The following is a 22461-nucleotide window of genomic DNA, read 5'->3' as shown; positions in this document are numbered from 1 at the left end:
AGCTGCCCATGGCAGGATTTGGAGATTCCACCCTAAGCACACCCTTTCCTCTCTGTCTGCCCTCAGACTCTCCTGGATCCCTTAACAGGGGTTACTTGGTGATCTTGGAGCCCTTACTGACCACGGGTGGGAAGCGTGCAAGGACCTTGCTACACAGAGGAGAACTGGGAGTTGGCAGCACATAACTGAAGAGACAGGAAGAGGGTTTTACCACCTTCCTCTTTCTCCCTGAGGTCTTAAAACAGGCGAAAATACCACAGGTAAGTACGTGCATGTAAGAAACCAAAGGTGATGGGGGGCCGAGTGAAGGTCAGAACAGTTCTGAGGACCGCGCTGCTGCTCTCAGTTCTGAGAAGTGGGGACATCCCCAACTCCAGTAGAACCCAGGCCCTACAGGTGAAAAGGAGTGCGTAACCCTCGACTATGGTCCCCAGAGTAACGGGCACTTGGGCCTTCTTCCGGTGGATACGCAGCCCCTCCCCCAGTCCGCACGTTGCTCCTTCAGGGTCAAGGAGGGCTAGGACTTGGAACTTCCCACAGAGCCCTGTCCCCCTGGAGCGGGTGGTAAGCTCTCAGTCCCGCACCACACGAATCTCCAGGGGCGGGGTGTTCCTGAGCGGGCCGGGCCCCGCCCCCACAACCCCGCCCCCACGCGGCGCCCAGTCCCGGGGCTCACGCGTTCCGCTCCGCCCTGCGCCCGCCCCTCCCACCGCCCCTCTGGCGAGGCCAGTACTCGACGGCCAGTCGCAGCACTGAGTTGCAGAGCTCGGATCCTCTCCCATATCCGACTAGCTCTCAGATCCGTGCACCCTACACGGCCATGGAGCCGACCCCCGACGCCGACGAGGCGCGCACGGTGCGCGAGGCACTGGGCCGCTACGAGGCGGCACTGGAGGGCGCGGTGCGCGCGTTGCATGAGGACATGCAGGGTTTGCAGCGCGGCGTGGAGCGGCGCGTGGCTGAGGCGCTGCGCCTGGCTGGTCCCCTGGCACGCACCGTGGCGGACCTGCAGCGCGACAATCAGCGGTTGCAAGCACAGCTCGAGCGCTTGACGCGCCAGGTGGAAGCGCTGGGCTTGGCGACCGGGGTGTCCCCTACACCCGGCACGCCCAGTCCCCCGCCGGCGCCTGGCGTTCCGGAACGAGCGCCCCGCCTGGGCACTGCACGCTTCGCCAGTCATGCCACCTTCTCGCTGTCCGGCCGCAGCCAGGTGAGCCTAGGGGAGCTCGGCACACAGGTATGGGCTCATGTGCGCGTGCGCCAGGGAGTAGGGTTCAGTGCCTTCGTGCACCGTTCCCTCCCGAGTACGTGCGCTCTCAAGCGTCTTTTGGACTGCAGGCTGGGCCTCTACCTACCGTTGGGACTTGGTAAAGGGGATCACACCACCACACCGGAGTTAAAAAGGGCGAGAGAAACACTGCTTAGTCTGCCCGCTGCACCTGTCTCACACACCTTCCCTAATTTTGAGCCAAGTCCTGTTTGCACTGCATTCTGCCTCCCTCTTTCCACTGTCCCTTGACACTAAGGGCTTGGCGCTAAGGTACAGCCCCTGAAGGTTGAGTACCGCCTGGGGCCTCACCTTAGTGCTGGAGTGGTCAGCACACTCCAACCCAGCCCTCCACTTCCATTCACGCCCCTCGTGTTGCTGCTTCACTGAAGCCTGACTGCTCAAGTTATAGATTAACCTAAATTGAGAATCTAAGCCCGTGTGTGTGTGTGTGTGTGTGTGTGTGTGTGTGTGTGTGTGTTTGTGTGTGTGTTTTGGGGAGGGATGCAGTCTGATCTGGGTTGGTTTGGGAACCTGCATACATTGCAGGGGGCAAATGCCTTACCGTGAAGAGGCGGGGTGGGGGGGCAGGTATTAGACGGTGTCTAAATTCCTGGGGTCAGTGACTGGCCAGAGGCCAGTGTGGACCAGTCAGTACCTTGAGCATGGGCCTCCCAGGGTGACAGGTCCTGGATAGAATGTTTCCATGGTGTGTGTGCAGTGGCCCTTAGGTGGGATTTTCCATCCTGACCGCCATGTACTCTGGAGTTGGGTTTCCAGGGTCTGGGGTTGAGTAGTCTGCACCTGCTGCCCCTCCTTCGTGCACTCTCTCAGGCACTCATCTCCTGCTGTGGCCTGGGCTGCACCTCAGGGGCTGGAGGAGGGGATCAGATAAAGCCTTGCCCCTGGAGGTCTCAGCCCTGGTGGAGAGGGCCCCACATTGAGCAGTGCTGTGAGCAGCCAGAGATGTTCTACTCCAAACACAGTAGTCCCTTTGCAGTAGGTCTCCACGGAGGGTTTTGTGCTGGAGCCCCAGACTTACTGCTACTAGTACAGATGGTGGTGTGTGGAGGGCTGTGCTTGCCGCCTCAGAAAGGCTAAAAGGACTTGCTGGCCAGGGTGGAGCATCCAGGTGTAAGAGTGGAGGGGAGAATTGTGCTCTGGATACTGGGCAGAGGAGTCGGGCTTTGTCCTGGGGGCAGATCCCTTGGCTATCCCAGTGTGCTTTTGAAATGTCTGGAAACATGGATACACTCAATTCTGTCCTAAGAGCATGATAATTCATATGTCCCTTGTATAAAATCACCACTGTGAGCTCACACATGCCCAATAAACTATGTCATCGATTGTTTTGAAGTTTTATTTTAACACACATCTGCTACTTGTCTGTTTATGGAAGCAGCTGTCCAAGTTTTAAGAAAAAATAATCTCAGAGTCACATATACATGTAGATGTATACACATTTAGAAGTATATATGTGATTCTCTTTAGTTGTGATTTTCTTCAATGGGAATTCGACATTCACCAGGCCAGGTCAGCCCTCCTAGTTATGGGAATGGCGTTGGGGGGTTAAGCAGGGTAGGGGCAGGATTCTCCTTATATCTGGCAAACTCCCTCAGGAATGGATGGTGGGTTAAAGGGTGAATAGAGACCAGTAACTTAATTGTGATGGTTACAAGAGAAAGGATGGGTGTGAGCTGGGGCAGTGGTGTGGACAGGCTGCCTTGGGTGGGGGCTTCAGGGTAAAATCAACAGGCAAGGTAGTTTTTGGACATAAGAACCCTGTCTCGAGGGACTACTGGGGTCTCAAATCTGGTGGGATGTGTTGACTGGGAGGGGGCTGTGGGACACCCAGATGAAGCTGTCTCAGTGCAGGAGGATCCATGGATCAACGCTGGAAGTCAGGGGACTATATGAGCAGAGCTGGCAGTAGGAGTGGTAGGATGGGTGTGGTCTTCAGGTCAGTTGCAGAGAAGGAGCCCTAGGCAGGGGCAGAAAATTTTGAAGCAAGTGAAAACCAGGTCATAGAATTGCCAGGAAGCAAGAAGCATCTGGAGTGCCCACTCTTAGAAATCCAGAGAGGGAAATCCTTCTGAAGAAGAGGGTGGAGTCAGGGATGCTGTAGTTCAGGATGGAGAGCCGGCTGGGGAGTTGTAGGGTTGTGGATTTCAGAAAGGCCCTGGAGGCAGTGAGCAGCAAGTGTAGTAGAGCAAGCGTAGTGGGTGGAGGATGGCCCACCTCCAGCTGGGCCAGAGGCTGCACACTCTTGAGTCCCAGCTTCCTGGGCCCGAGGCAGCTTCCCCTGCCTGACCCCAGAAGCTCTGGTCCCCACTGCTCTTGCAGCCCATCCTTTCGGGAGCACTGGCACAGGCTCTGAGACAGTTTGTAATAGTGAGGAGGGCTGAGTGGAACCATGCACATTCTCCAGATCATGTGCTGTGACCCACAGCAGCCTATGATTGGGTGCTTGGTCACAAACAAGGAATCAAGGTCTCAGGGCAAAACTGGAGTGTGAACAACGAACAGAGTCACAGCTGATCACTGGGCTACTGGTGTTTGGCCTCTCATACTCCATATCTGTGGTGGGGTTCTGGGCTTGAGGGTCTCATCCTGTGCATACTTGGTTTATGGTCAGACCTTGTGGGAGCTGGTGTTACGCTGTCCCTGTGAAATGAACAATGAGATTTAGAGACCTTTTTGCTGGGGATGGAGTTGGAGGTGGGTTGTACTCAGCATATAAGTGTGCTCAAAATTCAATTCAGAAGGGGTTGATCAAGTAATCCACTTCTGAGTGCACACACCTTGACCTTACTATAACATGGGAGGAGAAGACACAGGTCTGAACTTAACAACAGAAGATGGTCAGAGGAGCTCAGGGAGGACTTGGAGGCCCAAGACCCTGGAGTAGACTTTTGGAGCATTTGCTGTGAGGCTTAGGGGCATCTCCTCCCAGCCAAGCCTCAGTTTCCATGTATCCAAACCAAGGGGGTTGAGCAACCTTGAAGAGCCCTGTGTGCTGAGCAGGCTGGGTAATTAGTGCCCAGTTATGGGGTTACCAAAGTGTCCTGGAAGTCATTGCCATTGTCTGGCCACAAGGAGGGAGCCAAGAGTCCCCAGGGGCCCTGGGGTGGATGGTCACAGCCTGAGGCCAGGCCCACTCCCCAGGAGGCTGGCCCAGAGTTATTCCCTGGAAATGTCATCTTCAGCTAAGCTGGAGCTGCTGGGTCCCCATGGCTGAGGCAGCACAGTCCCTCAGGAACAACTGCCAGGAGGCGGGTGTCAGAGGCCCGGCCATGAAAGAAACCAGACTCGCCTTATCTGCCTTCCTTTCCCAGACGCATGGTGTGATAAGAGAGTTTAATGCTTTAGGGAGAAATTTAAATTGAGTTCTTTAAAACTGTGGTGTGAGTGGAGGCAGGGCAGGGCAGCGGTGTTAACCATCTTGGGATGGGGGTTCTGTCCCTCATGGGCTGTGCCAGGCACACATGTAGTAAGCCTACATGGATCAGGCAACACTGAGAAGGCCTAAGCTATTCCTTCCCCCACAAGGATGTTAAAAAAAACTTCCTCAGTTAGAGGGCCCTATCTCCCAGAGTTCCTGAAATTGAACTTATCTCATCCCCTGCTTCTCCCTCTTGAATTTTCTGGCCTGGGCTCCCTCATGGGGCACTTCCCCTCTCTAAAACAAAGCTGAGATGGGGAATCTTGGGGTGCCAGTCCAGCTCAACAGGACCTGTCCTCAGTCCCAGGGCTTGGCAGTACTTTTTTCACTGACCCCTGCACACAGAGGTTCTTCCCTAGGACCTGCTGGGACAGGTTGCCCCCACCAAAGGAAGTAGTAGCCCACTGGGGGAACATGCCAGAAGCTCCTGGGGTGGGCTTGATCCCTGGAAGAACAGCCTACTTTACCTAGCTGCACTTGGTCCTTTGGTCTCAGGACTCTGTGTTCTGTGACTGTCCCTCTAGGTGATGGCCCCGTATCATACCTTTACTTTCCTATCATCTGGCTAAGACAGGTCACGGGGGCCAGACCTTACCCTGACCAGGTCTTGGGAGACAAGTTTGTGTTGAGTTATCCTCTCAGTCCTCTGAAAGGCCAGAGAGCTTTGTGGACAGATCTCTGGAATGGGGCAGGAGATCCCAGTCCTAAACCTTGACGTTGACACTGCCTTCAGACACAGTGTGAGTTTAAGGGTATCCTTTCCTAGCCCTGGACTTGGTTTCTCCATCCGTGTGATGATGGATTGGAGAGTGGTCTCACAGTAGCCTCTTGGTCTGAGGCATGAGCAGAGCTCTTTCTCCAGGTGAAGAGTATTTTGTAATGTGGGGCTGGGGGAGTCAGGGGGAGGGGGACATGGGAGCCAGGACTCAGCTCCACCCCCGGCTGCCACCCTGCAAGCCTGTTAGCTCAGCTTCCTTTCTTCCTACCTGTGATGGAGACCCCTTAGCAGGAGTCTGGCTGATGCAGAGGTACAGAACCTTCTTCCTGCCTGGTCCCTGGGGCAGCATGGGTGGTGGGGGCCTGCAGCATGCAGGGACAGGTGGCTGTGGGGGACTCCCCCATAAAGACCTACATTCCTGGGAAGATGATTTCACCATCAACCTGTCCCTCCAGGCCCCTTCCTACACCTGTGAAACCTGTTAAACCAGAGTGGCATAGATGGGGGGACATGAGACCCCAGAGAGAGCCCTGGTGACAGTAGGGGCTGGGGTTTCAACTGAACTGGCTAGTTCTCCTCTCCCTGCTGGCTTGGCTTCAGGTTAGTAGTGTGACTCTAGGGATGCCCTCCCTATTATGGAGTATCAGGAGACACCCTGCCCTTCTCCAGTGGTTCTGTGTCCAGCAGCCTGGCCTCTATCCTTTACCCTTCTGAACCAGAAGTTTAGGGGTTGCCTCCTTTCTAAGGCCAGGCTTTCCTCAGGCTTTGGGTCCTGCCAGGTCCCTACCCTACAGATAGTCCCCTCAACTTTCTCTTAGCCTGTCAGTGTGGCCCTACCTCTTTCATCTGGAAAATACCCCAGACCCCTTTTCCCTGTTCCACTTGCATGACTAAGATGGGTGACTGGAGATGAACCTGCAGCCCAAACTGCCTGCTACTTTCCTCTGCTTCCCCCCAGGTTGTCTCCAGTCCCCACTCCCATGCCTCTGATTCCATTTTGGTAACCATCACCAGTGATCTCTTTTGGCTAAACGCAAGGGACACAAGTTTTCCATCTCGACCTTCTATTCCTTGACCTCAGGCTGCCTTTGGACACGCTGGCCTTCCTGATTCACTTCCCTCCCTGGCTTTCTCAATATCCTGCTGCATTTATTCCTTCCTCTCTGGCTGCTTCTTCTATTCTCCCCACAGGCATCTCTTCTGCCTCTGAGATGTGGGTTTCGTCTCAGGTCCCCACTGCCCCTGTGCTGGTGCTTCCTCTGCTGGGCTCCCTGGAGCCTCTGGATGCTGTGACTACTATTTCTGTATCGTCCATCCTTACTTTCTTTTACCCTTTGGACTCAAATATCCACTACCTCCTTAACTCCCTGATGTTCCAGGGACCCTTTATACCCGTCATGTCTAAAATGGAAATTATTATTTCTCCTCCAACCGTCCTCTGCACTCAGGCCCCAAGCCTGGGCTTGGAGCAGGTGAGGCATCCTCTCTCCTTCTGCATTCATCACTCTTCCACTTGGATGCCTTTCTCCCCAAAGCTCTGAGTTCTTGCCCTTGTCCTCCCACACCCTTGCCCCATGTCCCTTCTTGCCTAAGGAGTCAAGTCCAGGTACTCCTGGCGGGCGCTGACCTAGGGTGAGGAGGACATCCCCCCAGTCACACATCCTGGCTATTTTTTATTCTATAACACTGTCAGTGCATGTCCCCTTTCTGAGACCTCAGGTTCTCAGAAATGTGAAATGATCCTAACATTTGGTAATTTCTCAAATGACACTTGCATAGTCTGATCCTGTTTTTCAAACTGAGACTCAGAGGGGACATGATGTATCCCAGGTCACACAGTGGGTTGGCAGTTCATCCACAATCCCAGGCTTCTTCACCCCACCTTCCTCTTGGTCTTTGCTCTCTGTCTGCCTTCTGCTGGTTCCAACCCCTGCTGTGGCCCAGGGAGGATGGAGGGGTGGCATGGAGCCCATTAGCTCCAGTGCTCTGCACATCTGGGAAGTCTCATGTCATTGCATCCAGTGGAAAGGCCTTGGTGTGAGGAGACTTTGCTACCCATCATTGACTTCAGAGGACCTTGTCCCTCCTGGTGCCTGCCACTCCCACGTGGGGAGTCAAGCCTGGAAGGAGAAGAGTCCAGGCTCTCCTAACCCTGGTCATTTGGACCAGCCTGTGGGGAGAGGTGGAGTTGCCTGATAGTGCTTCAGAACCCTTAACCTTGACCTCTGTCCTTAGCTATTTTGGGCTCTGGAATGAGCCCATAGCAATCTCTGGGAAGACCTCAGCTGCAGCTCTACCACCCACATCAGGGGCTCTGTAGCTGGGGTGGGTTCAGTCCAGCTTGCTCTTGACCTTGCTCAACACTATATCTCCTGGGGGCTTTCAAAATGAGGGATGTTCACCCTGCTGAACTACGAGGGACTTTGGGAAGTGCTTTTGGGGGTTGGCAGCTGACCCCAACTGATGGAGCCTCAGTGGTGTCACTGTCTCAGCAGAGTGTGGATCATGATGAAGCCAGTGAGCCAGAGATGAGACGAACCTCAAACTCATGCATCATGGAGAATGGACACCAACCCGGTGCAGGTAGGGATAGAGGGATAGGAGAGGTGGATGGATAGGTTTGGGCAGGACTTGGCCAGGCATTTGTGCCAGCCATTCCTTGGTTTGGGGGGGACTTGAGCCTGAACCCCAATAGGCAGAGAGCTGCCAGGAGAGCAGCTTCATTCAGTGTATAGTACAACTTTTTAAACACAGAGGGAAATGGGAGATCTTAGAAGGTAGTGAACTTTCCTGTTTTTGGAGAAAAGCAAGCAGGAAGTTGAGGAATTGTCTAAGCAATGAAGTAGACAGAGAGTGACTGACCAGCCAACTAGTGTTTACTGAGCTGGTTATGAGGGGAAGATGAGAAGAATCAACTCTGATTGTAGCAGCAGGATATTTCCAAAAAGGGAGGTTGAGGGGGGGCCTTCCTGGAGGAGGTGGGAGGAGCGCTAGGGAGGTTGGAGTCCTCCTAGGGAGTCTGAGGCTCCTCTGGCTGCCACAGCTGATCCTTCCTTGCTGGTCACATGTTCCAGGTCCAGGCGATGGACCCCCTGAAGTTGCCCAAGCCTTCTCAGCACCAGAGCCCCCCAAACCTCGACCTGTGAGCCTCTCCTTGCGACTGCCTCACCAGCCAGTCACAGCAGTCACCAGAGTCTCTGAGAAGTTCTCTGGGGAGACCTCAGCTGCAGCTCTATCACCCACTTCTGCTGCCATTCTGGGAGGCTTCAGCCCAAGCCCCAGTGAGGCCACCACCCCCTGGGCTCCCAGTCCCACTGGTATGATCTGGAGAGAGTGGTATGGGAACTGAGCCCACTTTAGAGGGGGAGAGGGAGGGCAGGGCTGAAGGAGGGTGGCAGGAGACTCAAGAAAGTCAGGCCAGGCCCCAGTCCCCTCTGCCTATCATTGCAGCCCCTTCCGTTAACCTGTCTGTCCTGTCTGCTGGACTCCTCTCCAGAGATGCCATGAAGCAGCATCATGCTCTGTGGGGGATGGTCATGGCTTCCATTACTGGTTGAAACCATTTGGCACAGTCCCCTCTGTCAGCAGTCCCAGGTCTCTCTTGAGCCTGTGGTCAGGTCTCATTGGTGTGTTGTGGCTGGGACTGTATGGTCTTCCAAAGGAGGGTTTGGGGACAAAGTTTTCTGGTCACACACCACAGGAGGCCCTGGGTTCTGCCCTCAAGCAAGGTAGGAGACAGTTTAAAGGACCTCTTGGATATCACTGCTATATGTCCCTGTTTTCCTTTTTCCTTGGTTTGTTGAGGCAAGGCAGTTTAGCCCAGGAATTCTGGCTTGTCCAAAGTGATGCCAGATAAATGGACAGGGCCAGAAAAATGGGGGCTGTGGCCAACCCTCTCTAAGGCCAAGCTTGTAATTTCTCTCCCTTCCTTCGTCCTACAGAGAAGAATTCCTCTTTTACTCGATCTCTGTCGAGCTCTGGCTTTGGGGCAGTGACAGCAGGCAAGTGCAAGGACAGGTGAGTCTGTCTTCCCAGGTGGCTTTTCTGTTCTGCTGGGGACCCAGGCTGCCCAGGCCACCTTCAGGGAGCTTCCTGTGCTGGCGCAGGAGTAGAGCTCCTAGAGTTCGTGCTCCCCAGAACCGAGGCTGTGGGGTTGGCTGGTACGGTATGAACAGGGGAAGTGAGTCATGGGGTTTGTGGAGAGAGTCCCTTAGAGAAATATGGCAGCAGCTTGGCTTCTTAAAGCAAGTCAGTTAAAAGATTGCAGGTGTGTGTGGGGTCTCAGCCTCCGTAGGAGGAAGGAGGGCAGAAGGATGTCCCACTTTCTCTTCCTCCATCCCTGCTGACTGGAGGGTCCCTCCAAGCTAGATACTCCCAGCTTAGGATGAGCAGATGTGTGGAGAGGCCCAGGGGCCTCCCTGTGGTGCAGACCTTTCCCAGCCAGCCAGCAGAGCTGTGGTTGGAACTGGGGGTGGCAAATTGGGCAACTGGGCTATTCTTTCTTTCTTTGAATATTAAATGGAGAATTGTCTTTCTGGCAGACTGTTGGGGGGTTGGAGAACATGGGGGGAATCTCATTTAGTGGTGGTGGAGGAGGGAGATCTGGTCCTGGTGGGGCTGGTTTAGGGGATACCTCCTGGCTTCTCTGGCCACCCCCAAGCATTGATACCTGCCAAGGAAGGGATGGTTACATCCAGAAAAGGGGTTCACCCTCCTTCCCCAGTCAGCCCTCTGGCCTGGCGTGTTTCAGCTAGCAACTCAGTTCAGAAAACCTGCCAAACCAGCTGAGGACTGGAGCAGGCGGGGCTTGCTCTCTGACTGCCACTGTAGCGCCCATCCATCATGGGCACAGCCTGTCTGCCTCACTCACACTCATCAGGGGCAGGACTGGGGTTTAGGGAGCTAGTGAAACCAGGTCTGTGTTCATGATGTGGTGCTTCTCTCCTTAGCCCGCCGTTGGTGACACCACCCCAGTCGCCCCCATCCCCACAGCTGCCGGCCGTGACTCAGGCTCCTCGCCAGGGGGAGCGTCGCAGAGAGCTGGTGAGGTCGCAGACACTGCCCCGCACCTCAGGGGCACAGGCCCGGAAGGCATTGTTTGAGAAGTGGGAGCAGGATACAGCGGGCAAGTACGGACACTCCCCCGGTCCAGGCCCTCCTCCCCACAGCAGGCCCAGCCCAGATGGGTCAGGCAGGTAGTTCATAGTAAGGCAGTGCCCTGACCTGTTACCCAGGGGACATTACCTGAGTTCAGACCTCTGGGACAAAGTTCAAGGTCAGAATTGAGTCAGAGTGTGGGTTTATGGGGAGAAGAGGCTGTAGGGGGCCCACGACAGGCTTGTGTGTTGTGGCTGGGACTGTGTGGTCTTCCAAAGGAGGGTTTGGGGACAAAGTTTTCTGGTCACACACCACAGGAGGCCCTGGGTTCTGCCCTCAAGCAAGGTAGGAGACAGTTTAAAGGACCTCTTGGATGTCACTGCTATATGTCCCTATTTTCCTCTCCTCTATTCCCAGGAATCCCAGTCTTCTACACCCCCACTGTTCCAAAGCTACCCTCACACCTGAATTTTTCAGGGGTTGTCACTCCTTTAGTTTCTGGGTATGCCCAGGGAATCTGGCAGGGGTTGGTATTCCTGGTTGGAGTTGAGAGGCCCTGCTGCCATTGGGCTGCACTTGCCTGAGGACCAACGAGGTGACATGGCAGGGCTTAGGGGCCCACTGGCCACCAGCATGCTCTGTTAGAGATAGGATCCTGGAGCCTGCCTTTGCATATTTATCCAATCCCCTGATTGGTGCATAGTATTGACACCTGCTCTGTGCTAGGTGAGGCCTAGGCACTCTGCTCAAGTCTAGGGAGGAGTCTCAGGCAGGAAGATCCTCCCTGACCCCAAGGTGAGCGACCTGACCTTAGCCATTAGGAAGTGTCCTTGGGGTCCCAAGGAGGAAACCATCCTTCTGGCAGGAAGAGCCCTCAGGGAAGGAGGACTCCATTGGATTATCCAGTGGCCCTTGCTTATGGGTACATAAATTCTCAGGATCTTGGAGGGCTGGAGGGGGAGACTTGTGGTATGTGGGGCCGTGCTGTGTGGCCCAAGCTACACACCACCCAGTGTCACCCCAGAGTGAACAGACCTGGGGGGTATCTAATTGGGTGGTCTAGAGATGTCCTCCCCCTGAGCCCCCACAGCAGGCCTGCCCTTTCTTCACAGGGGCAAAGGTGAGACCCGGGCCAAGCTGAAGCGGTCGCAGAGCTTTGGTGTGGCCAGTGCCAGCAGCATTAAGCAAATCCTGCTTGAGTGGTGCCGCAGCAAGACCCTGGGCTACCAGGTGAGCCCTGGCCCAGGGCCAGTCAAGCTTCATCCCTGCTCTTACCTTCCTGGGTGGGGGAAGAGCCCATCCAGGTTGAGGGAAGGGTTGGAGCTGGAGAAATGGTGCTTTCCCAGCAGGTGTCTAGCCACCTGCTGCTGTTGCTTAGGAATCGCAGGAATCTGGATCTAGGCCTGAGCAGCCTAGTCCAGTGTACCTTAAGTGGTGAGGTCTGGCAACAACTTTTTGATGAGCTGGGTGGTGGTGGGCCTTGGAGAGGGGCAGGGAGAGCACCTGCTTGTGGGTTTGAACTGGGTACCCCCACCCTCCACTGAACCCTCGTGCTCTGCTTGCAGCATGTGGACCTGCAGAACTTCTCATCGAGCTGGAGTGATGGGATGGCCTTCTGTGCCCTGGTGCACTCCTTCTTCCCTGATGCCTTCGACTATAATGCCCTGAACCCTGCACAGCGGCAGAAGAACTTTGAGTTGGCCTTTACCATGGCAGAGTAAGTATGGCAAGTCCTTCTGGCTACTAGCTCCAGTTGAGACCCTGAGTACTATTTCTGCCCCAGGTGGGGTTTGGGGATAGGCAGGACATAGAGAAGCTGGCCAAATAGAGGAGGGACCTTGAGGTCATCTAGTCAGTCTGTCCTTCTCTTGTACAGATGGGAAGATTGAGGCCCAGTGAGGGATTTGCTCAGTCATGCAACACCCCGTGGTGGAGCCAGGCTTTCTCTGTTCCTGGTGTTCTTCCCCTTCTTGCTGGTGCTCAACTTCTGGGGTATATTCTGGAAGAAAAAACACAGAGCATGAGGGACAGTGGAACAGGGTTCCCAGGGCAGTGGGTCTGTCTTCTCACATGGGTGAACAGATGCAGTTGGTTAGTTAAGCCCCAGCTGCTGATCAGCAGGAAGCTGGATGATATTTGGAACATTTCACAAGTAGATTTTGCATCCCTAAATACTGTTCTAGGATTTTCCATGAAATGCTAAGAATATCATCTTGGTGAGTTTTCTATTACTGTAACAGAATACCTGAAACTAGATCATTTATAAAGAAAAAAGGTTTATTTTGGTTCTGGAGGCTGGAAGGTCAAGGTTGCAGTGCTGGCATCTGCTTGACTTCTAATGATAGTCTTATGCTGCCTCAACTCATGGTGGAAAGAGGAAGGGCAAATGGGTATATATATATAAGAGAGGAGCAGATGAGGGGTTTGAAGGCTTTATAACAACTATTCTCAAGATAACTAACCCACTCTTGCAGAAACCATATTAGTCTCTTCAGGAGGGTAGATCCCTTATGATCCCAATGCCTCTTAAAGTCCCCTCCACCTCTCAATGCCATGACATGAGTTTTGGTGGTGGCAAACCCTATTCAAACCATGGCACCTGTCTCCTCATGTCCCACTCATAGGAAGAAGATTTAGGAGGGAGGAGCAGTTCTGGGATTGGGACGTGCTTGAGAAACCAGTTTGGAATTTGGTTATTGGCCAAGGGCAACCCCCAGAGCATCAGGAGAGTTGGCTAAGTGAGGTCCATCTGTCAGGGCCCTGGCGGAGGGTAGGTGTACATTCAATCTGGGTGAGGTGTTTTTGATAAAGGGACTCTTTCCAAAGGCGTGGGCAGGAGTGAGAGAAACGAAGCAGGTTGTGTGCAGCAGCACGTCTGGGGTGACTGCAGTGCAGAGCTGTTACCAGCCCTGTGTCTAACGTGACTGGAAATGGAGGCAACACTAGCTGCATGGAGCAGCTGTCTCATAGGAGCTGTGCTTTGGGCAACTGGAGGTGGCCAGCTCACATGGCCTGGCAAAGAAGAAGCCCTGGGATAATACTCGGACTTCATTCCCCTCCTGACCTCACACCCGGGGCTGGTGCTGGCTGACCAGAGGGCAGGGGAGCCGTCACTGTGGCCCATCACAGCTCCCTGTGGGTAGAAAACAGGGTACAAAGTGGTCCTCAGAGTCACCTGATGCTGTTCTCTGAAGGTCAGAGGGTAGGAAGGCCCACTCCAAAGCTGAGTTTCTTGGGCTGGGGGCACATCCATCATTCTCTCCCTACCTTTGTGCCCTGTGTTGTCACCTCTGAGGTCTGTCCCTGAGGGACCATGTGAGTTTCTGGCCTGGGTCCTCAGTGCCCATATCCTCCTGTGTTGAAGGGACCTTTCCTGGCCTTGCCTGCCCTGCTCACTCCATTCTGGGCCTACCATGCAGCCTAGCCTCCCATGCCAGGCCCTGAGCCTGGCCAGGGAGGAGGTGGAGTCACTGGATCTCACAACCCTAACCCTTGGTGTGGTCCGACAGCTCCTGTTCTCTAAAGGAGCAAGCCTTGCTCTGGGGCAGAATCAGGCCTCTGGCTCTAAGCTCTGCCTGACATTTTGGACCATCCGTCTGGGCCTGTTGTGTTGTCTTGGGTGACGTGCTGGGACTTTCAGCCCCTTGGGGTCATAAGAACTCCGTGTATACTTTAAAGCCTTCTCTTTCTTGGCTGCTTGGGATTAGTTGTCATCCTAATAGCAGAAACAGCTCTGGACGGGTGTGTTATGCAACTGGATCCAGACGAAGGTGGCATGGCGCCAAGTGTCGCGGCATGATGTGGGGAGGGGGTAGCTCAGAGGAGGAGGCCCAGCTGCTTGTAACACAGAAATGGGGACTGTCAAAAATCAGACTGTTAGAATGTGTGAGATACTTGGGTACTTCAAGATCCACCTCTCCTGCAGGGAAGCCATGCTGGATCTATAGAATTCTTCACCATTTATGTCCAATGGGCTAAGCCGTGCCAGCTCATGCCCTGGCTTCCTTGGTTACCCTCAACCCTGGGCCAAGCTGGGCTGTGGCAGGGAGAGGGACACCCTGGGCCATGGGGTGGTGGCCTGGCGCCCCAGCTTGCAAGGAAAATAGCTTCCTTTGGCAGCTGAAGCCAGAACCATTCCAGGCTGTGCTTTCCCAGCACACGGTTTGAGTTCACGGAGCCTCCAGACTCCAAACAGATGTTTCTTCTATTCCCAATCTGGGGGAGGGGGAAGTGGTGGTGGAAACTGGTCCAGGCTTTGCCTTCTCCTTTCCAGAGCAAACAAGGGGGCAAAAATCTCAGCCCTGCCTTCCTGTGGCCTGAGCCTGCTCCTGGCTGGGGAGGGGAGGAGGGTGTGATGGGGTTCCTGAGATCAGCTCTGGCTTTTCTGCTGACTCCAGGGGGTGGGGAGGGGCATCCTGCAGCAGGCCTGTGTGGGGACCTTGCTCAGAGCCTGGGAAAGCACCTCCCCTAATGAGTCACCCATGAGATTATCTCACAGGTACAAGTCTGGGAGAGGGCTGGGAAGATGGGCCTGCCTGCCTGGGTCCTTTTGGGAGGACAGCCACTTGGACAACTGGTTAGGAAAGCTGTAGGAAATCACAGGGACACCTGTTTGAGCATATGAGCTCTCCATATCTCAGGTATTCCAGTTAGGTTTGCCAGCAAAATCTGAGCGGATGCATGACACTATTGAAAGCCATCAAAAACCACGCAGGCAGAGGCAGAGGTAGAGGGCAGAGCTAAGACAGGCAATTTGGGAGCAGGCAGCCAGAGATGAGAGAAACCTGGGATCCAATCAAGGCATGACTTTTAGAAGGGAAAGGACATGTGGTCCCCAAACCATGCATCCAGGAAGGAAGTGGTTCCAGAACCTTTGGCTAGCAAGTGTCTTTAAGGCACAAGGACTGGAAACCTTTGGAGTAAAAGGGGTGTGTGTGGCCCCTCCTCCCCATAGTTTCTGGGCCCAGAGATTCCTTGTGGCCTAATCTGTGTGAGTGATGCAGTGTTGACAGCGGTGCGAGCTTCCCTTGCCTGACAGGTGTTCAGGGCCTGGAACGAGGGAGGACCAGTCCCTTTTATGGAAGGGCTGAGTCGGGCAGGCGCCTGGCCCTTCTGCACCTTTCCTCCCCACTTCTCCACAGAGCTGAGTGCAGGACGCTTCCCACTTGCCCTGCGTGGAATGTGTCCTGCTCTCGGGTTACACCCCAGCAGAAGGGGCTTCCAGGCTATTTGTAGTGTCCATGTGTCTCTGTCTAAAACCAGACAGGAGGCAGCAGTCCGAGCCCTGGCATCCTGGTCTGTATTTAGAGCAGGCTTAAAAAAATAAAAATAACCCCCCGAAGTCCCTCCTCCATGTCCCTTACAGGCCAGCCCTATGGTAGCTGAAGATCACAGGTGATGGGAGTAGGAGAAAACCCTTTAAACTGAAGGTGGGGTTTAAGTAAGTTCATGATAGTAGGCCAATGTCTTGCCCTGTGGTGCCAATGAAAGCGATTTGTACTTTCTCCTTTGGATTTTTCCGTGTAGTCTGAATTAATTAAAACAAACCTTGGATCGTGTTTACAAAAGCTGTTTGTTTTAAATGTAAAAGGTAACTGGGACTTCTGACATTTTGAAACTTAAGTATTTTGACAAAAGTTAATGGGACTGGGCGTGGTGGTACACATCTGTAATCACAGCAACCCACTAGGGCAGGAGAATTCCAAGTTCAAGGCCAATCTGGACAACTTAATGAGACCTTGTCTTAAAATGAGAAATAAAAGGGACTTGGATATAACTTGGTGGGCGGTAGAACATTTTTCTAGATGTGTGAGGCTTTGAGTTCAATTCCTAGTACTGAAAAAAAAAAACAAAAAAGGTCGGTGGGGACCAACCATCACTACTCTTTTCTCCCACCAGGTCTCCTGAGTTTTATTCAACAGGTGTCTGCAGCTTTTAGAAATCTTGTTACCATTATAGTTGGCACCAGCTGAGGGAGAGTGCTCTGTTTGCGGGGACAAGTTGGAGTGGAAGGCATGTGCCCTTGAGGGTCTGGTGTGCACCATGCTGTGTTCTCAGATAGGGATACTTTTCTACCTGTAGGAGGGAGAATTTGGAGCTTCCCAGGGCAAGAAGTAGCTGAGGGGCAGAGATGGTGCGGAGAAAGGAAAAAAGGAGTTGAGAGATGGTGGCTACTTGTTACATACTGTGACCCTCTCTCCCCTGACTCAGAGACCCCATATTCTCATCTGCTTAATTTAAAAATGACAATGGGGTAGGGTAGGGACTAGATGGATGGTGGCCTGCCGGGGAAGTCACTGCCTGGCATGAGAGTGGAGGTAAGGCCTCTACGGATCTTGAAGATTTGCTGCCTAGACAGGGCAGGGGCCATCTGTTGGAGGGTGAGTGCAGCCTCCAGATGAAGGAGGCTCACTTACCTTCCTCTGCACAAGTTGGACAAGACCTGGAAAGTGCCAGCAATTCTGACTGTTGAGAGAAATCAGAAATCAGAATTGAGAGGAGCCCATTCTTGGTGCCCTTTGGGGACTTAATTAAGGAACCAGAAAGATTCCAATATGAAGGTCCTCTTTCAGCATGTAAAGGGCTATTTTATGGGGAAAAATTAGACTGAGAATAACCTTGTGGGAACATGAGGTAGAAAGCACAAAGAGGCAGAATAGCATGAGCAACATAGGCAACAGCTTCTTTATGATTGGAGCCATCTGTGGAAAGGTTGGAATGGTCCTTGGAGGAAATTAGGTCCCTCTCCCTGGTTCTAGAGGAGAGCAAGCCAAAGCAGGACCTTGATAGAGATGGTTGTGCTTCTGATTGGGGGTGTTTTCACAGGGTGATGTTTGAGTTCTCTTCTGAGGCTGAGGTCTTAGGGTCTTAGTGCTGTCCTCATTATAATAGGGCAGGGACACTGAGGTCACCACTGTCAGTGGTGGGAACCTGGGCTCATGTGAAGCCTGTTTGCAAACTTGGGATCCTCTACATAGTAGGCCTGAGAGGGAGGGAGAGAGAGAAGGTGCTCTCTCTGTGGGGCAGGGAGGAGGAAGACACCAGATGCCAGTGATAGTTCTGCAAGGTGAACTCGGGTCCTGGCCCCTCTTGAAGAGTTCAGACTTTTTAGTCCTTGTCCACAAAGCACCTTTGCATGCCTGCCCTGCTCAGAGGGCTGACCTCCCTGACACTGAGCTCTGGCCTGGCCTGTGGAGAGAGGGTGCCTGCTTATTGGGCCAAACCTACTCTTCACCCTCAAAGCTGTTGGATTCACTTACAGGCCACCCGCTCCAACCCAAAAGGGAGGTGGAGATGGGATCCGGGACAGATGTCTCCATTTCGCCTTGACATTTGGTTTCTGATAGGAGGACTGGAGTCTTGCCAGCACCACAGAGCAGGGCCTGGTAGTAATGTTACAGTCTTTGTCTCCAGAGTGCTCAGGCCAGCAAGCTGCCCTGGTGCCCTGTCCTGGTAGAAGGTGCTGTGGGAATCATGCTGAACTGACTTCAAGCTCTGTGGAGGATCTGAGGAGTCCTGGTTTGCTTACTGGGGTATCCCCTCTGGCTGGGCTCTTTGGGGTTCAAGGTGCATAAGGTCACATTGTGGGAACACAGTCTCTTCACAAGCCCTTTGGAAAGGAGAACAGAGGTGTAGTCAATTTTCTGCTCAGGTAATGGGCACAGAAAGATGAAGTGATTGGCAGAGTCAGGATCTGAACCCAACTGTTTAGATTTCACATCAAGTCTTCTTCTTCATGATCCCCTCTGCTCCTTAAAGTGAGGCATGATAATAAAACCAGCAATAGTGATAATCTCCAGCAGTTGATGGAGCTCTTTTGATGTGCCAGGTGCTGTTATGACTGATTTTCATAGATTAGGTAACTAATCCTCATGGTGTTCTGTGAGGTGGATATTATTCCAGATGAGGAAACTGAGACCTGGAGAAATTAAGTGTATTGTCCTAAATCATAGAGTTAGCAAGAGATGGAGCTGGGATTTGAGCCCTGACAGTCATGCACTTATTGATTGTGGGGGGAAAAAAGAAGCCTGAGGAAGCCTGGAACTGCAGAAGTACACACAGCTACAGAAAGAAGGGCATCAGCGAGTGGGACAAATGCACTTCTTGTTGCCCTTTTGAATGTGCCTTGTTTCAGGTCAGTTACCCCTGGTGCCCCGGAGCCCTGGGCAGACTGTGAGCAAAGTCAGAGAGTGCCAGGGTATCACTTGGTGTCGACAGGATGCCTGCTGCTCTGTCAGGACTCAGTGCTGAGATGCGCAGGGCTGTGGTCTTGACTGATGAAGTTCATCTTCCTGAGTCCTAGGGACCCCTGAGAGGCTACAGTTTACACAGGAGTCTGCACCAAGGTGCTGAGAGTTAAACCCATGTTTCCCAGGGTGTGAGGTACAGGCCTTGGGGTAGGGAAATAGGTGATGCTGGAGATGGGGTGACAAGATGATTTTGAGCAACTTTTTAATCTGCCAGTTATACCCTCTTAGTACTTTGTAAAATTAATTTAGTGGTTCATGACCAGCAGTTTATAGGAGGTGGGGAGGGGAATAAATATGAAACATGGAGAAAATATCAGTAATAGTAGTGAAAAGAATTTCTGTGAAAGTTTATTTCACATATACCATCCTCCAGTATCCATGGTTCCAGGACCCGCCTTGGATACCCAAATCCACAGGTGCTCAAGTCCCTTATATAAAATGGTGTATTTGCATATATCCTGTGCACATCCTTCTGTAGACTGGAAATTATTTCTGGGTTACTTATAATACCTAAAACAATGTAAATGCTATGTAAATAGTTGTTATCTTGCATGGTTTAGGGAACAATGACAAGAAAAAATAAGTCTGTACATGTTCAATAGAGATGTAATTCTTTCTTTAATATTTTCAATGCAAGATTGGTTGAATATGTGGATGTGGAAACTGGTTTATAAAGAACTGCCTGTACGTGTGTGTGTGCTGAAATCATGACGAAAACTAGTTTTCTTTAAGAGAAAAATTTTAAATGCTCTTTTGGAAGGCAAATGGGAGTATTTGCTTTTTACTTAATTAGTTTTACATTTCTTTTTATGGTTCATGCTAATTTTCCATAGGATAATGAATACATTTTTACTAAGATGAATTCACTTAAAATTAAATAAACCTATTTAAAATAAAATATGAATTGTGGTTGGGTAGGGTGGCGCATGCCTGTAATTCCAGCTATGTGGGAGGCTGAGGTAGAAGGATCCCAGCTTGGGCAAATAGTGAGACACTGTCTCTAAACCAAAAAGGACTGGGGATGTGGCTCAATGGCAAAGTGGGTTCAATTTCCAGTACCCCCCACATGCACACACAAATTATAGTACAGGTGGTTCATGAATAAACACCCATATTCACATTCATGACTCGTGACCTAGATGGTACTTAAACACCTCTCGTTCCAGACTGGATTCTGTTTGGGGGACAGCAAGGATATCCCAGTTGCAGGGTGGCTTGCAACTTGCTGGGACCATCCTTTGATAGGGGCTTCTGTGTTTCAGGAATCTGGCCAACTGTGAGCGCCTCATTGAAGTGGAGGACATGATGGTGATGGGCCGCAAGCCGGACCCCATGTGCGTCTTCACCTACGTCCAGTCCCTGTACAACCACCTGCGTCGCTTTGAGTAAAGCCCTTGGACCTGGAGAGCAAAGAGCGGCCCAGGATGAGACTGTGGGGATGCTTGTGTTCCTGAGTCAGGATGACCCCAGGAACAGCAGCCTGTGGCATGAGCTGCTGTTTGTTCTGTGGCGTGTGACTGCACGCCCCTTCGTGCCCAGCCGCGTTACTGATTAAAAGTACCGCTGAGCTGTGCCGGATAGCACAACCACGGCCAAGGGCTCCAAGAAAAAGGAAAAATTCCCAGAGAAAGAGAGAGAGAGAGAGAGTGATAGAAATTGGTGCTAAGTAATAATCTTCCTAATGAAATGCTTGCCTGTGTAGATTCCAGAATGCTAAATTACGGTTTTCCCTCTGGTGAATTGGATACATTGGTTTGACAGGGTTCCATTGATTATACCAAGTGTTTTTTATCAAAATACCCAGCGTTTTTTTTACTTCCTCACACTATTGTAGGTCCCTTTCCTCCCTCCCTTTGGGCCACTGCCAGGAAACAGACCACTTAATCAGCAGCTTGACAAAGAAGACCGAAGTCTTGGGAAGAAACAATTTAATCATGCCCAGGTCCTGGGCAACAGATGACCTTCAAGTCACCTCTACTCTGTGGGGAGATGGGAAGGCTCTTGCCTTGGTCCTACAGTGCTCCTCTTCTTCCCAGGAGGCCCAGCAGGGGTTCAGGTGAGGACAGGCTCTCTGGAAGTTAACACTTTTGGGGAAGGCCCTTTGTGCTGAGAGTTTTTATTCGTACCTTTTTTAGAGGATTTGCTGCAGGTATTTATAAGAAGTAATTCCATCTGTACCATTGACTCATTTGTACATAAAAAGATATATTGAACTTGGCTTTTTGAATTTATTTCTGTTTGGGAAATATGAGTTTTGTGAATAAGAGACTTTGCATATATTCACATGAAGATCTAATTAAATCCCACTTTAACTGTTCTTGTACCAAACTGCTTTGAAAATGACATTTGCTGTCTCCCAATTTGTGAGTCTGACATTGTCTCCATGTTGTCCAAAGCACATGAACAGAAAATTCCCTCCTGCAGGTCTATCCCTTGGATGTTAACAAATGTGTTATGATAAACTGTGGCTCAAGATGGAACATTTTTGGGGTGTGTTTTATTGAAAAAATTTTTTTCATGGTGCTGGAGATCAGATCCAGAGCCTTGCTCATGCTTGGCAAGTGCTCTACCACTGAGGTACACTCGCAGCCCCTGGAAGCCCATCAAAAGGTGCAGGTTTAATTTCATGACTGCTTGGTGGTAGGATTTTAATAGAAAGATCTTTAGATCCTATAAAACTGTAGCCATTACCTTATTCTTATTCAAGAATCATAACTGGGTTGAATTTTATCCCTGGACTTCTAAAACTTCTCTTTAAGGAGCTAATATGGGTCTTCCTCTCATGCAGTAGGCCCTAAACACTGGTGCCAGTGTGACTTCATGGAGGTGCATGTGTATCCCTTATGTTGGGTCCTGGGGGCAGAAGATCCTTGGTGGAAGGGGAGTTGAGGAGGATGGAGGGCAATGGCAGAGCTTACAGGTGGCTAAGCAGTACCTTCAGTGGATTTGTTTGCAGGTTTGTTTGTTTGTTTGTTTGTTTATTTTCAGTGCTGGGGATAGAACCCAGTCCTTGGACATACTAGGCAAACATTCCACCACTGAGCTACACCTCAGCCCTTAGTGGATTTGTTTGTTCAGGCTGCAGCTTTGGCCCATCTTTTGGATTCTCCCACAGTGGGATCCATTCCCTCTCTAGTTCTGCTGTTGCTCATAGGCTTGGGAAGGTGAGCCCTATTATTAGCAGAGACACATACTGGAGCTTAGAGTTTCAAACCTAAAGCCAATGTGGGAACACTGGGGCTCTATAAAAAGCATGCCTATGTGTTACCGAGCACTCACACATGTTGAATGGAGCTCTCCTGAGCTGCAGACGTGGCCTTGCCCCTCCACACATAAAGTACAGCAGATCCTGTCGGAATGAGGAACCGTTTCTCTTAAACTTTAGGAATGGTTCCCCTTATGCGTCTCTTGCAGAATAAGATGGTCTAGATGAGTTTGAAGTCAGTACTGTGATGCTCTTTGGGTGGGGGGAAGTGAGGGATCATAACAGTTAATGAGTTTGAAACTTAATTACCTTTAGGACACAGCATGAGGGTTCCAAGGCGGGGAAGGGAATGCAAGCAGGTCTCTCACTCTCCAGACATTGGGAAACCACCATTTTTAACTGGGATTATGTGCAAGTTCCCATTTGTGGAATCAGATTCCTCATTGCCTCTTCCATGCTATGGAGGGTTTCACATCTTTTTTT

At 51.9% G+C, this 22461-nt stretch overlaps 1 protein-coding gene across 2 annotated transcripts; it reads left to right on the top strand.

The window, feature by feature from the left end:
• The first annotated feature begins 745 nt into the window (after positions 1–745).
• Smtnl2 (smoothelin like 2) lies at positions 746–21090 on the top strand. 2 transcript variants are annotated; one of them, XM_047545459.1, is made up of 8 exons: positions 746–1210; positions 7923–8010; positions 8502–8744; positions 9369–9444; positions 10377–10556; positions 11637–11754; positions 12090–12241; positions 20036–21090. In XM_047545459.1, the coding sequence occupies exons 1-8, from the start codon at positions 821–823 to the stop codon at positions 20160–20162; spliced, it is 1374 nt and encodes a 457-aa protein (XP_047401415.1). In that variant the 5' UTR covers positions 746–820; the 3' UTR covers positions 20163–21090. The 2 variants fall into 2 exon arrangements, with proteins under 2 accessions (XP_047401415.1, XP_047401414.1); XM_047545458.1 differs by having other exon boundaries at positions 7920–8010.
• Positions 21091–22461: the final 1371 nt, after the last annotated feature.

The sequence above is a fragment of the Sciurus carolinensis genome, chromosome 3 (genome assembly GCF_902686445.1).
Source record: "Sciurus carolinensis chromosome 3, mSciCar1.2, whole genome shotgun sequence".
In the NCBI taxonomy this organism is placed as follows: domain Eukaryota; kingdom Metazoa; phylum Chordata; class Mammalia; order Rodentia; family Sciuridae; genus Sciurus; species Sciurus carolinensis.
Note: the sequence above shows the minus strand (reverse complement) of the source record. Positions and strands in the feature narration are given on the sequence as shown.

Bases quoted from the DNA above. Each gene is read 5' to 3' on its own strand.
- Smtnl2 (XM_047545458.1), top strand. From the start codon at position 821: ATGGAGCCGACCCCCGACGCCGACGAGGCGCGCACGGTGCGCGAGGCA. The intron at 1,211-7,919 runs GTGAGCCTAGGG...TCACTGTCTCAG, and splicing joins CGCTGTCCGGCCGCAGCCAG to CAGAGTGTGGATCATGATGA. The intron at 8,011-8,501 runs GTAGGGATAGAG...CACATGTTCCAG, and splicing joins TGGACACCAACCCGGTGCAG to GTCCAGGCGATGGACCCCCT.